We start from the raw sequence: 14,641 nt of genomic DNA on the forward strand, positions 1-14,641 counted from the left end.
GAATACAAAATGAGTTCTGTGTATATACTGTATATATAGATATATACATATACATCTGTATTACGGATCATGAATTTGTCTTTTTTGTCTTCCTTGTTTTAATTTATTTATTTTTTATTATACTTTAACCTTTTTTCTAAGGCTGCTATGACAATATTTGCTTTACTGTATTTGGAATCTAAAACTGTGTTTTCATTGCTTGGCTTTGCATTGAAGTGTGCTGCCTTTGTTGGAGAACATTGGTGATATCCATTGATATTATAGGTTGGCAGCTGGCAAGTGGTGACAGAGTTGGACAGCTAAGGTGCCACCTTCTTTAAGGACATGCATTCTGATTCACTCTCTCATTAATCTTGCATATCTGTTCTTCCTTCTCTCTTTTCTCTCTTCCTTGCTCTCTCTGTCATGTAGAGAATCAAAAGGATACAGGTGAAATATTATGTATACATTGTAGCCTAGTTTATATATATATATATAATATATATATATATATATATATATATATATATATATATATATATATATATTTTTGTAAATTTTTTTTTAAAAAACTCTTAAGTATTGCTCTCCCTCCCTGGAGATGTAGAAACACTTAAAGGGTTAATTTGTGCTGTCTGTATATGGCATATAATATAGGCAACAAAATAACAAAATAAGGAAGTAACATTTTACAAGGAGTTACTGCAGATCTGCATAGGCAATATTTCCTTCATTTTGGCTTTTTAATTATAGAACATTTTTGGACACCTGTAGGTCACATGCACATAAAACAGCATTAGGTTTAATATAGCAAAGTCTTCTTGAGTAATACATAACAACACAATAAATTAAAAGGCAGTTTAGTTTAAAAATTCTACAGAGTATGCAGGTTTTTGTCGACCATTAGCAAATTCGTTAGAAATCTTAATAAATATTGTATGTATTATTATTATTTTTATTTTTTAACTGTGTCTATATTTGTTTCAGGTTGATAAACAAAGCCCTGCACTATAAACGGATACTTATTCAGTGGTTTATCTCTGCTTTTACAATCCTTGGAGACGAAATGTAGGAACCTATTAGACAACACATATATTATATATATAAGATATAGTAGAATATATATATTATATATATATATATATATATATATATATATATATATATATATATATATATATATATATATATATCTATAGAAGGATACCACTGAATAATATACATACCCATTACATTTTTAGCATATTAGCTGATTGCTACCTAAATAAAAAATAAATAAAGCAGTGTGCATTGACATAACCTTGTTACATATACAGGTGTGTAATAAATCATCTGGGCCAAGGAAATGGAATTGCATATATGCAGATATTAAGTATTTTCTTGCACAAATTCAGGCTTATCCAGTAGGTTACCATTGACAAATTAACCAAAGCGATGGTTCTGGCAGAGAACTCACTTTAAACGTAGTTCAAGTCATGTAAATAACAAGCATATGTTAGGCGCTTCCAATACCGGACTGAGTCATCAATCTAACAACTGGGTCCTTATTCATCCCTCGATAAACAATATGTCCAATGATCAACAAGGAAAGGATTTATATTTTACCTCAGTCCGCTACTTCTGTGCTGTGCGCCAAAGTTCGCCTCCTCCTCCCCAGCGATCATGCAGCTATCATGCCCCCCTGCCCATGGCTTCTCTCCACTTATTTGTGAGCTAATTTATGGGTAGGGGTACCTTAAAAAATGAGGCAAAAGGCCAAATAATGTAGTATAAATAACGTGTATTGTAGTAGTGTTGTCTAACTTGCTTTAATAAATAATCCATAATCTATTGCATGAGTTTTCTGACTGAACTTTAGTAACTAACCCAAATTAATATACCAAATCAACATAAGTATTCATTTATGAAAAGCCCAATCTAATCATTTTCTAATCTCCTTTCAATACAGTCCTGTATTTGAAACACTGTAGGACTTTGTTTGTAATGTAGTCATTTGAGGTGAAATCCTAAATATTCATGCACGCATAGACTGGACAAGAGTGACTGGACTACTGATTTCATTTTTATTTTTGTATTGTTTTTTTTTAATTTTTTATTTCATTTGACAGACCAGAGCTGTAACAGCAAGTATAGCAGCCCAGGACACTGCACTCAGTGTATATGGGTGCTCATCTTGGCTCTGGAGACACAGGAGATTTCTCAATCTCAGACCCATTCATTAAATGTGTGAAAAAGCCACGGTCGTCTGGGGAGGAAGATTGGGAACTTGCTGGGCAAATGCGACCAATTTGAAAGCTACACTACAGCAGTCTCCCTCATCTTTTTATATTTAAATAAACTGGCCAGCAAAGCAATTTTGTAGTTGCATTTACACCAGGAGAAAATCTGACAAAACTCATATATACACAATGACTCCAATAATACCGCGGGTAGTATGGGACTTTTAAGAGACAATTTACAAGCAGACAATATAATTTAAAATAAGGAAATACAGTTAAAGATAAAATTATATGCATTTCCATATAGGCTCAGGTGGTTGTTAAAATATAAAGCCAGTCTTTCTGGTTTTATATAACTACATATTAAGTTATGTAGTAGCCGTGCATTGAATCAGGTATTTGTGTGATGTGCATGTTAAGTGCTGGCAGTTTCTAGATAAACTCATTCAAACTGGTTATGAAAAGCTTAATGTATTATAGTAGTTTCAGTAACTGCTGCCTATCTTTACATTAAACTTTTAGACAAAATCTAATGCTTTTGATTTTGTGTGACATAACCAAGATTAAAGAGACTGTGGGCCTTATGTGCACTGCGCTGGAATGTTAAGGAATTATTTATTTCATTTAGTAAAGTCAAAAAATCCACTTCGCTTTGGATGTCCCTTAAACTGGGATGCATAACTTTTATGAAAGGTGCATTTTCAACACAACTTAATAAGGGAAAAGTAGAAAATATGGGGGCAGCAAGGTGGTGTGGTGGTCAGCGCCCCTGCCTCACAGTGCCAGGGTCCTAGGTTCAATTTCAGCCTAGGGAGTCTGTCTGTGTGGATTTTACATGTTCTCCCCGTGTTCACATGGGTTTTCTATGGCTGCTCTGGTTTCCTCCCACAGTCCAAAGACATGCTGTTCAGGTTGATTGGTCAATCTAAATTGCCCTGTGTGTGTGTGATGCCCTGTGACAGACTGGCATCCCATCCACAGTGTAGTCCCATCTTGCGCCCTGTGTCTGCAGGGTTAAACTCCAGCTCACCACAACCTTGTAAAGGATTAACCACTTAATGATAATGGATAGAAAATACAGTCCTTTGTACCCTTTTCATGTTTTTCGAAAATCTAATAGAATTAAATGAAAAAGATGAGTTATTTAGTATTTTTCTTCAAAGAGGAATACAGTCTATTTAATTTCAGAAGTTCAACAACATTTGAGATGCCAATCCCCCCCCCCCCCCCCCCCCCCCCCCCCCACACAGCTACCTGTTACCTGTATGGTAGCACATAGTAAAAAATACCTGATTTAGTACACTGCATGTTATTCTAAAAAAAATAACAGTAGAAATTAAAACCTGTTGCTCTATAGCTTAGTGTAATGACTAATGGTGACCCTAAATAGTTTGAAGAACATTTACTAATACTTAGCTATATGTGACTATAGCAGTGTAAATGTATTTCTAATTTAGCTACATAGCACCCTCTTGCATGTTTTAACTCTCACCCTTTTAGAAGCCAGCAAAACTTTGCTGTTACAAGTGGCAGATATCACTGTGTAACAAAAAATAAATAAAAAAATTTTGTTCCTGGGTAGTAAGTGTTATTTCAAAATATCACTATTTCCATTGGGAAAATGAGCAAATGTGTGTCTTTTCGTTCACATAAAGTCAGAAAAAAACAACATATGAATCCAAATTAACATATATTTATACTAAAGTAATACAAAGATGACTACAAAAGATTTAGAAGTCAGTAGTTTTTCGAGATTTACAATTATACTGTAAATACAGTACATACAGTATAAATACATGTTAATTTGGATTCGTATGTTGTTTTTTTCTGACTTTATGTGAACAAAAAGACACACATTTGCCCGTTTTCCCATTGGAAATAGTGATATTTTGAAATATCACTGTCCTGGTCACAAAAGCAAAGTTTGTGGGGAATAATAGCCATTTTCTATACTTTTGAGGCATAAGCAATTAGGAAATAACACTTACTACCCAGGAGCAAAAATTGTGTTACATAGTGTATTCAGAGGTGCTTAATTGCAAACATCTGAAAAAGAGAACAAAACAACATATGATATGTTCAAATAAATAAATACAAACTTATGAATCAAAGATGTAAAAAAGCAGAAATGTAACACTGCCTGATGATGTCACAAGCCACTAATATAAGGGAGAGGGTTAAATAGAACACTTTAAACCTGTGAATGTTGACAGTGTTATGGAGGCTATTGGCTGAGAAGGTATAGGGCTATATGGGAGAAAGGCATTTAGCTGCAATTCAGCTATCTCTGCTTGGGGAATTCTAGGTTTTCAAATATAAATCTAGCATGAATTCATGTTGTTTTTGTCATGGCTAACCAGATCATGCTGGGGCGAACCTTGAAGTTACTGTACCTCTTTATCCCCTAGCATTGTAGTCTAGGGAAAATACTGTCCTTGAAAATGAACTATAAACTAACTCAAATAAAGGTTGGCAGCATGCATTAGACCCAGTTGTAAAAATCACTTACAAGGAATGTGATTATGCTTAAAAAATTGTGAAATACATTAACAAAAAACAGTTTCTGAATTAAATAAGCATTATCGGTTGTACTACAGTACACAGTAGCATTTTGCATTTAATGGTTTGGTATTTTATAAGCTGAAAAATCAGTTCTCTGGAAAGATAAAGGGACAAACGCATTGGCTAAATTCACTCTTGGGAGTTTCCCGCCAAGCCCTGCCAAGATAATGTACCACAAGCCTGACCTCAAGCCCTACCCCTGTCATTAGGCCTCTTTCCCTGGGAAAGCCTGCCAATAGTGATAACTGTCCGGCAGTGGTGGTTTTGTGATGTGGACAACTCTTTATTCCATGCACCATCTACTCTCTTTTTTTGAAGTTGCTGTTCCTAGTTCTATAGTATATTATATTTTATACAGTATGTATATCAGTTACTTCATATTGTTAACCATTTCTAATATGAAACTAAATCATTAAGAAAAAAAATGATAAAGTAAATAGAGGATAATATAATATAGCTCTTACTAACAAAGAAAATCAGCTTGGATTTGGCTAAACTTTACTTTCAAAAGCCTTTTGTTCTCTTATGTCCCAAAATGGCAGGAATGTAAGTAAAATAATGAGTTTAGTTTCAAGGCATTATATCAGGTTTCTCCAAACCCACTGAGAGAGTAACCATGCATATATTTTGTTCAGTTCTGAAACTCCTTCTCAGTCAATACAATATGAGCAGATAATTGTATATAACCCCTTTTGGTATCATTAGTATCTGTTTATTTTGTCATCCCATTGTTCATTAAATCACATGCATGTTTCCTTTTACTGTCTTCTTCACTCGTGCATGGCAGCTCCACGGTCTAGGCCTAAGCCACCACCAGCACCTTCTCCACCCATTCAGTCGCAGATAGACATGATAAATCAGAGGCTCAAAGGCATGCCTAGGCAAATACCAAGTACTGTAATGGCTTTTATTTTACTTTTCTGTTTCTTTTAACAAGTGTTTTTGTTTGATTCTCTTTTACTTTATTTAATGGGCTATGTTGTGTCTTCTTTAATTTAATTTAATCTACAAATGCTACTGCTACTATTCTTTGTTTAAAGGAACTTGGATAAAACCTTATTTTGCATACTTGATGTTAGCAATGTCTGTCTTATGCAACATTTCCAAATATAGATGTCAGCACAAAATAACATTGTTACAGCATAACATTCTGCATGATACTTGTATTGTAAAGTACTATATTTGAGTTACTTGGTAAACATTTATTTGTATGTAGGTAACAATCTGCTGAATATGTATTAGTGCTCCAGCTTAATAGAAAACTGACTCCTGCATGTTTTTTTTAGCTAAAGTTCACTGATATTGTCCTTTGTTCATATCACTATATACGTTTAAGCATTACCCAACTTAAAAGAGATGTAGCAGCAAAGGTTTGTATGCCTGGTTCATTTCTTTAATACAGTTCAGCAGCAATTAATATCTGTTTTGTAATAATACATGTTTAAATAATGTTTATTTAACCTGATTGGGTAAGAGTTACAGCTACACTGTTTTCTAGGATAGAATGACAGCATAATAGAATGCACTTGATGTGATTTATTATATAATAGGACATTTTGTGAATGGACATTGTGCTTCAGTTCAAACAAGCATGGTGAACAGAGTATAAAAGCACTGTAACAATAAATAAAGCAAAGTCATTAAGTGTCCATCCATTGTATTATTTTCTCCTCTGTTTACTGCATGGAAAGGGAATGCAAGACCCCATCAAACCCATTTTCATTAAATAAGTTAGAAGTTTTCAAGTTCAGTTGTGCCCAGGATTTTAACAGTATTTCTTCTACTACAGAAAATGTAGGCCGCTTAATCACTCCAGCCAAAAAACTCGAAGATACGATCCGTCTGGCTGAACTGGTGATTGAGGTCCTGCAGCAAAATGAGGAACACCATGCAGAGGTGAGTGGTGAGGTTCCACTGATATCTCCTCAGAACAGATGTCTACTGAATGTGAGCATGTCAGTCCTGTCAGTTCTTGTCAATTGTTCAGTGTTTAAAAATGTAATTAGCAGGTCAGAGCAGAGATGCTTGAAGGGCAGTGCTTTGAATGGCACTTTTACAATATTTATTATTATTATTATTTATTATATTATTATTATTATTATTATTATTATTATTATTATTATTATTATTAATAATATATTTAATTTTTTAAATAATAAATCTTTGCTCTGCATAATTTAAGTGCAGTTTATTTATTTATTGTAGATCTGGATATAATACAAATTATACCTTTAGTAGAGCTATACAGAGCATTTATTTACAGTAATGACACTTCTATGGCTATGTAATTCATAGATTGTGGAAACTTTAAAAAACGGTAACATTTTTTAGATAGATTCTATTTCACTTGTAAATTGAATTCAAGTCTGTTCCCTACACACATTGAACTATTGTAATTTGCTTTTAAGATATTGTTTTGTTTTAGTTTCAATAATATTTGATGTCCTGTGCCTCATTAGTCTGTGTTTGTGAAAATATTCTTTTTGTCCTAACACTCATTTTGTATGAAAATTGAATCTGTTTGTTGTAGTTTTTTATTTTATTTTAAGTACTTTGTCAGTGTATTGCAGTTTAAGAAAGCAAAAAAAAACTAAAAAGTTTTGGGATCATTTGCCATTTCTTCTAACTTCACAATAACAACAGACCTAGTTCCCAACTAATGCCTGATTTGCATATTTAAATTTCCTCCCTGTTTCTTTACTGTTCATTCAATCTTGGATGATCCTGGCAGGGAAAAGAGGTATGTGACTGAACTGAATGAAATGAGTCACCTCCCATCATATTTTGTGCATGTCCTACAAATACCCATTTCTCCTAATGGGATTTACCTAGGTTTCCCTTGCTTTGTTACGTCTCAAAACAGTTGGTTGTCAACTGTAGACTGAGTGCTTGTGGAGCTGGTAGTAATATGATTGGTGTGCTTAGGCTGGCCAGCCAGTCTGTGCATGAAGGAGGGTGTGCACTTACAAGCACTGCAGTAGTGATACCCCAGTATTTGCCCTCCCTCTACCCTCTTGAAATCCTACCTGAATCCACTCAATGTATGTTAGTCTGTAATATGTTTGGGTTACTATTGTTTATTTAGTAATGCAATTGGCCTGCTACTGCAGGATCGCACTATTCTGGGTCCCCTTTAGACCCTGAAAAATTGTTTGCTTTAATAATAATATAAGTTCATGTCAAGGTAAGTCAATAAAGGTAAGAGGTGGCTGTTATAAACACAGTATACCCCCCCCCCCCCACAAGGTAGTATAGTTAACCGACTATAGTAGGATGTGCTTCTCATATTTGCCGTAATACAACGCCCACACTTGTGTATTCATATGTATTTTTTGTCAATTCTTCATGAAACTGCAGACGGCACAGTTTTTACCAGCCCCCAGCTTTGTTGTGATTCATTCATTCTTCTTATATATTTCCCCCTTTTGGATTTCTTGAATTTGATATCCGCCCCAGCTGTGTGGCTTCCTGCATAATAGCAGACACCAAATGACCAGTGAACTACTGTTATGTACAATAAAAACCACTGAGTCACTTTGTCGTTTCATAAGGTCCTGTTGCTGGTGCCACACATGCTGCATGCTACCGGCCATCAACAAATTAAAGACTCAGTATGCATGTGTACTGAAAACATTCACATGTGAGAGATTAGTGATGTGAATGCAAACAACTGAAACCTGTGAAGGGGCATTTAGGGCTGAGAAGCATGGAAGGAGTCCACTTGCATGAAAAAGGGTCCCCATTTCGAGCCATTCCACTGATTTCTATAGATTCAAGTTCACACAGAATATATACGTTAATTAACTTTAATTTTATGCTGAGGTCATTGTTGTTCTAGTAGAATCTAGCCTAGATTTGACAATATTTTACTTCAATGTGTAACATTTATCCTAAAAAAAAGCATTGTGTTACTGGTAATTAAAAAATAGCCACCTACTCCCTGGTAATCAATCTGTATGTAAGTTATGCCCATGTACTGCAGTGTGATGTTAGAATGTTGCCAGATTCTACGTGATTAAATGATAGCTAAAGGGGTTTAATAACTGAAAACCTAAAGGAACATGAGTTATAGAACTAAGTGGAGTTACTCTTACAATTCTGATGCCACCAAATTACTGTAAATTGGTAAAAGTCATGACTGTAAACTTAACAGTATTACTTACGTTGTTTGCACTTCATGTGTCTTTGTAAGATAAAACAAGTCAACAATGCAATATGTATTTAAAACATTGTTGGTTCATATTTGAACATGCTGTTCATTTTACAGTAAGCCCTGTTTAAGACCATTTGTCTGTAGAATTACTCTACCAGTTTACTACATGGTGATGGTTGTTCTTAAAATTGAAACTAGATTTTGACTGTCAGTTCCTTTTCTTCCCATATTTTTCCCCTTCTATAAAATCCCCAAGGCCTTTGCTTGGTGGTCAGATTTGATGGTAGAGCATGCAGAGACCTTCTTGTCACTGTTTGCTGTGGACATGGATGCAGCGTTAGAAGTGCAGAGCCCAGACACCTGGGATAGCTTCCCACTTTTCCAACTGCTCAATGACTCCCTGAGAAGCGACTGTGAGTATCATCCTTTAAACCTACAATGAACACGAACCTGTGCTTTAGCACTGCTGTGGTGAGGGGAAATAACACTAAAACAACATACTTATGATGCTAATTGTCCCAGAAACAACTTTTTTTTTTTTCTGAACACTTTAAAAGTACTGTTTCTAACAAGAACCGTAAACCAGTTACCAGTCAGAATATCAGTACAGAATATCAGGATGACAGATGTACAGTAAGATGTTTTTTCTTCCTCACTGCCCAGCTGTGCATACTGATGTAGTAGCACACATAGTACAGTACAGTACAGTACCACAACATTATCATCACAGCTGTACAGTAGTTACTTCACGCATAATTGCTTCAAGCTATGAAGATCAAATGACCTTCATACCTTAAGCACATATGCACTGTTTCTGTTTGAAGCAAGTACCTAGTTTGTTGTTTCGTAAGGGAACTAATTAGCCAAATCAATGCCCTGAGCTGTCAGAGCTGTTGTGGATAATGAACTCACTCCCGATAACCTCAGCCCAATGGCTATTCCCAATGACACTGCCTCCAAAACATCCTCACAAAAGGACTTGTGACTGTGGGAAGAATTCGCTGCTACGGCATCATGCACCTTACCAAGGTACTGTGCCGATGACATTTTATATATATTTTATGCTGTTTATTTAATGAAGTTCTTTGATTCTTGTTGGTTTTTATCTTGTTGTACTATATAATCATTAATTTCTACTGGGTGCTCTGCAGAATGCTGCAACTTCATCAAACCTGAGCCAATAACTGCAGCATCCTTTACTGTGACAGTCAACCTAGCAAGCACTCAAGGATAACAGAGTCTTTTGTTGAAACTGGCTACCAGCCTCTTAACCTGATTATTCTTGTTTAATTTATTATTTGCTCACCAGGATAATTATCTGACTCTTTGAGCACTGAGATAATCTCTCCTCCCAGCTGCACACTGGGTACTTCAGATGGGTAAATGAACTGCCTTGTGAGCACTCCTGCAATCATTCAACTAGTACAAAAAGGCAACATTTACAAAGAACTAAATCTATACTAATTATTGTGTCATAGTCAGATTCTGAAACACAGACTGTACTTGGCGTGTTACAAAACACTTTTACTAAATGGAAACTCCTGTTTTCAAACTGCAGTACTTATTTTGTATAAGGAGCGGTCGGATCTCATAATGTATATAATGGCCAATTAAGTCATAATATATATATATAGTGAACAGTTTTACCTACAGTGTTTATTAAGCACTTTTTGAGTTTTGAAATATTTTATTTGTGCGTGCGTGTGTGTGTGTGTGTGTGTGTGTGTGTGTGTGACAATAATATCAACATTGCTTTGCATCCAGTCAATGTATGTTTTGCTGTACAGTATATGTGTTTGCCAAGTCTGGGCACACTTTGTAATTGGAGCCAGGCAATGAGGAGAATCCTAAATATTCACAACCCCATGCTCTTAGCCTTTAAAAACCATTCTTATGAGATCATTGTTGTCTGTTTCAGATAATCTGTGTAATGGAAAATTCCACAAACACCTGCAAGATCTGTTTGCTCCCCTTGTGGTTAGATATGTCGACCTGATGGAGTCATCAATTGCACAGTCAATTCATAGGGGCTTTGAGCGGGAATCATGGGAGCCTGTAAAGTAAGGGAACTTATTTTGATAATCTTTGAGTTTGGATGCAGACGGACGGAGAATAATGGCTTGGTTTTAAAAACACACAGCGGCAGTTACTTGGCAATCACAATAGAAAATAGAGTCCTGTTAAAATGTGGGAAATCATTTCTACCTACATTCAGATATGTAGTCTCATTTTCTACTTGTGTTCTTAAGATATTTAGTAAGATTCATTATATACTGGCAATCACATGGCAAAAATATACACAGATCATTTTCCACATGTTTACAGTAATTAATAAATGATACGGTAATCAATATTTTCTAAAGATAACACTTCAAGTCCAGAACAGTACTTTTTATTAACTAAGATCTCTGAATCTGTTATCCAAGCTAAAGGAAGTACAAATGGTAAGACGAATAAAATTTTAGCTGAAAAGATTTTTTTAAAATTTTAAATACTCACATTTCACTAACAAGTAAGAAAGACCTATCCAACCTGTCTGGAACAAGAAGACATGAACAGCATATCGATGTGCACAGTGGTTTAATACATTACATACTACCAGTATAAAGACAAAATAATCAAGTCTGAACTCAATTGTATTTATTCTACATTGCAATAGTACATGTATAGCGTATAATATATATCAATATATATAAATATATATATATATATATATATATATATATATATATATATATATATATATATATATATTAAACAATTAATTTTAAATTTTAAGAAAAATCGATTCAGCTAAAGATCTTATTTGTATTTTTATTGCAAATATATAATTACAGAATGTTGACTTCTTCCCCAGTAGATAATGTAAGATTAAAGCCTATAGCAAGAGCATATACATGTAGCTGTGTGGGCAGTAAATTAGTTTGTACAGAACTATCTGTCAGATTTAATTCATTTTCATGTTTCAGTTTTAGAATATTGTGTTTCGTGACAAAAACATGTTTACAACACTTTGTTTCATCATTTTTTATAAATCAAGTATCATATCAATGTTTCCGTTTATATTATGTCATTTAATTGTGTGTGTTGTTTAGGGAATTGCACCGAGTGGAATAACAATATTTAAAAAAAACATTTTTTGTTTAAATAGATATTGTAAATGCTCTGGTACTTGATATTTCCCTGAACTGTAACTGAACTGAATTTACTACATGATGTTATCTTTGATATTATGCATATATCTATATTAGGGATTATGTACAGTACATGGGACATTTAATTATAGGGCTTTAACAAATGTGAAATCATCTTTTTTTTTATTTTCTGAAATAATCTCTGTAGTTTGTGCATTGAAATGCCATCCAACAATGTAAGTGCAGCCAGTATACTGTTTGGAATTAGAATGGTTTGCTTTTTGTTTTTTGTTTGGTTGTTTTGTTTTTGAAGACTGCTGTTTTCTTTCACTTTCGTGTCTTTTTAATTTAGATGCATCTTAATTTAAAGAAGTGTTTACCTTCATTTCCCACATGCTTTTGTTCGAAAGCTGTTCTGCTTTTTTATCTGCCAGTTTTGCGTTGCTGTGCCTTTTACTTACTTGGTTACGTGTCACATTGCTTCTGCTACATCTGCATTATCACTGTTATGGTATTTTCTTTCTTTCTGTCTGTTTCTTCCACAGGAGTTTAACAAGTAATCTGCCCAATGTGAATCTACCAAATGTGAATCTTCCTAAAATACCAAATCTACCAGTTAACCTCCCACAAATGCCTAGCATTTCTACTCCGTCATGGATGGCTGCTATATATGACTCTGAGTGTGTATTGAGTTCCCTCTAGATCTGATTTATTAACAGCAGTGATTTTGGCACGAATATGTCTCATTGTATACCTTTTTAAATTGTGTCTGATGGGTACTAAGCAGTATTAAAGTACTGAACACTTAACATTCCTACTGTATAGGTAATGTGCAATGACACAGCAATTGGCGCTGTAATTCTATGTGTATTTTGTATGGTTTGAATTGGATTGAACTGCAATCAGCATCAAGGACTGACAAGGTCAGTACCTCTTCTAGTTCACTAATACATGTCAGGCAGTTGAGAATGAATATGAATGAAGCACAGGTAATTAGAAACTATGTTTAGATATATTTATAGCAGTTCATTAAAATCTTAACAGTCTTTGTTCTTGGCACTCTACACACGTCGTACTGTGACACATTATTCTGCCTTTCGAAATGAAAGTGAAACCTTTTCAGCTTTGCAGAAAAAAAGGTCTCCAACTGAGCGAGATACTGTCATTACAAATTGCAAATGAAGACACTGTGGTGTTTATAAAACGTGTTTTATAAAATCTGTCAGATGGCGAAATTTCACATCCATTAACCAGGCTTGAGGTCAAAACTGTTTATCTACAAGAACCCAAAACAGACACAATGGAGATCCCCAAATTTGGTAACTAATCCAGAAAATTTGTGAACTGGAACAGTTTAAAGACAGATGCTTTAAGCTGAATACATTAGTTTGTTTTCACAGATCTAGTAAAACCAATGTCATTTTCATGCCAAGTTGACTGTACTGAAGACTAGATTTGGCAGCACTTTAAAATGGAGAACCTGACGGCTTTTCATTTTCTTCTCCTTGCATGCTCTTACAATGTGGTTTGGAAAGATACAAATCAATATCAGAGTTTTATATATATATATATATATATATATATATATATATATATATATATATATATATATATATATATAACAATGTGTGTGTATATATAGAGTTAAAAAATAGCTCAGTGTGATATACAAACTAATATATAAACCAAATATTTAGTGAAACAAATGTATGTTCTGTGAACAATGTTTTATTTTATTTTTTGCACAATTAATAAAAATCACAAAAACACAGATACAGATAAAGAAAACATACAATTAAAATTTTTAAAAGAAAATAGTGCTATTGTTTCTCATGATGCAGCACAGTTATGTATGTAACCTGCCAATAATTTGTGAAACTACACCTGTCAACATACTTATCGTAGCGGAGCTGGCAGAATGTAATTTAGCTGTGGATCTCTCTAGCATCGCTATATCATAGAAACAATGTAACCATGCAGATTTGTATGATATATCAGGCTCCACCCAACCCCTCAGGATAACTTTCTTTGCCACAGTCAACCCCACAAGAAAAATCAGTTCAGAGTGAATCGTAAGATTGAGTGATCAGTCGTCTGCCGTGTAAATTATATTTTGGCCCAACCACCTACCACTCAGTCTTGTATAGCATATAAGTAATGTTAGTCACATTAATAAAATGTATACATTACCTTAACTCAGAAGCATACATAGTTTTTATACCTGATCATGTTGTCTTAAAGCAACATATGGAATACTGTAAAATAAAGAATTATACCTGATTACCCTTATTAGTTTTTGTGGGGTTTTTTTTGCAAAAATTAGGCATATAGTGTAAAAACGTATAATCAGTTTTATACTGGGAATTTTGTCTGATTCTGTATCTTTCCAATAATTTCTGATTTCCTCAAGTATCTTTCCATTTGAAAACTCCTCTTTAATGTCTGTAGTTATACTGTATATCTGAACCGTATTAATGGGTGGAATTAACCCTTTGTTAACCCTGGATCCCCAAATACTGGCCCCCCTTTGGCATGCTGGGAGTAGGGGTTTTCACCCTGCGATAGCTGTGTGTGCATTAGCAATTGCTCTGAAG

The 14,641-nt window shown here is 34.4% G+C and overlaps 1 protein-coding gene across 20 annotated transcripts in view; it reads left to right on the forward strand.

Annotated features, from left to right (window-relative positions):
- The window catches only part of LOC121329030 (calcium-dependent secretion activator 1-like), a 100,929-nt gene that overhangs the window by 68,927 nt on the left and 17,361 nt on the right, over positions 1 to 14,641 (forward strand). For 8 of the 20 annotated variants that reach the window (XM_041274243.1, XM_041274247.1, XM_041274245.1 and 5 more), the window contains 5 exons: positions 6,550 to 6,656; positions 7,492 to 7,500; positions 9,170 to 9,326; positions 10,832 to 10,973; positions 12,593 to 12,727. In XM_041274243.1, the coding sequence (XP_041130177.1) occupies positions 6,550 to 6,656; positions 7,492 to 7,500; positions 9,170 to 9,326; positions 10,832 to 10,973; positions 12,593 to 12,727 (550 nt within the window). Of the gene's footprint in view, positions 1 to 411; positions 430 to 6,549; positions 6,657 to 7,491; positions 7,501 to 9,169; positions 9,327 to 10,831; positions 10,974 to 12,592; positions 12,728 to 14,641 lie in introns of all 20 variants that reach the window. The other 12 variants (XM_041274244.1, XM_041274255.1, XM_041274246.1 and 9 more) reach the window with 3 other exon arrangements.

The sequence above is a fragment of the Polyodon spathula genome, chromosome 16, assembly GCF_017654505.1.
Source record: "Polyodon spathula isolate WHYD16114869_AA chromosome 16, ASM1765450v1, whole genome shotgun sequence".
NCBI lineage: Eukaryota > Metazoa > Chordata > Actinopteri > Acipenseriformes > Polyodontidae > Polyodon > Polyodon spathula.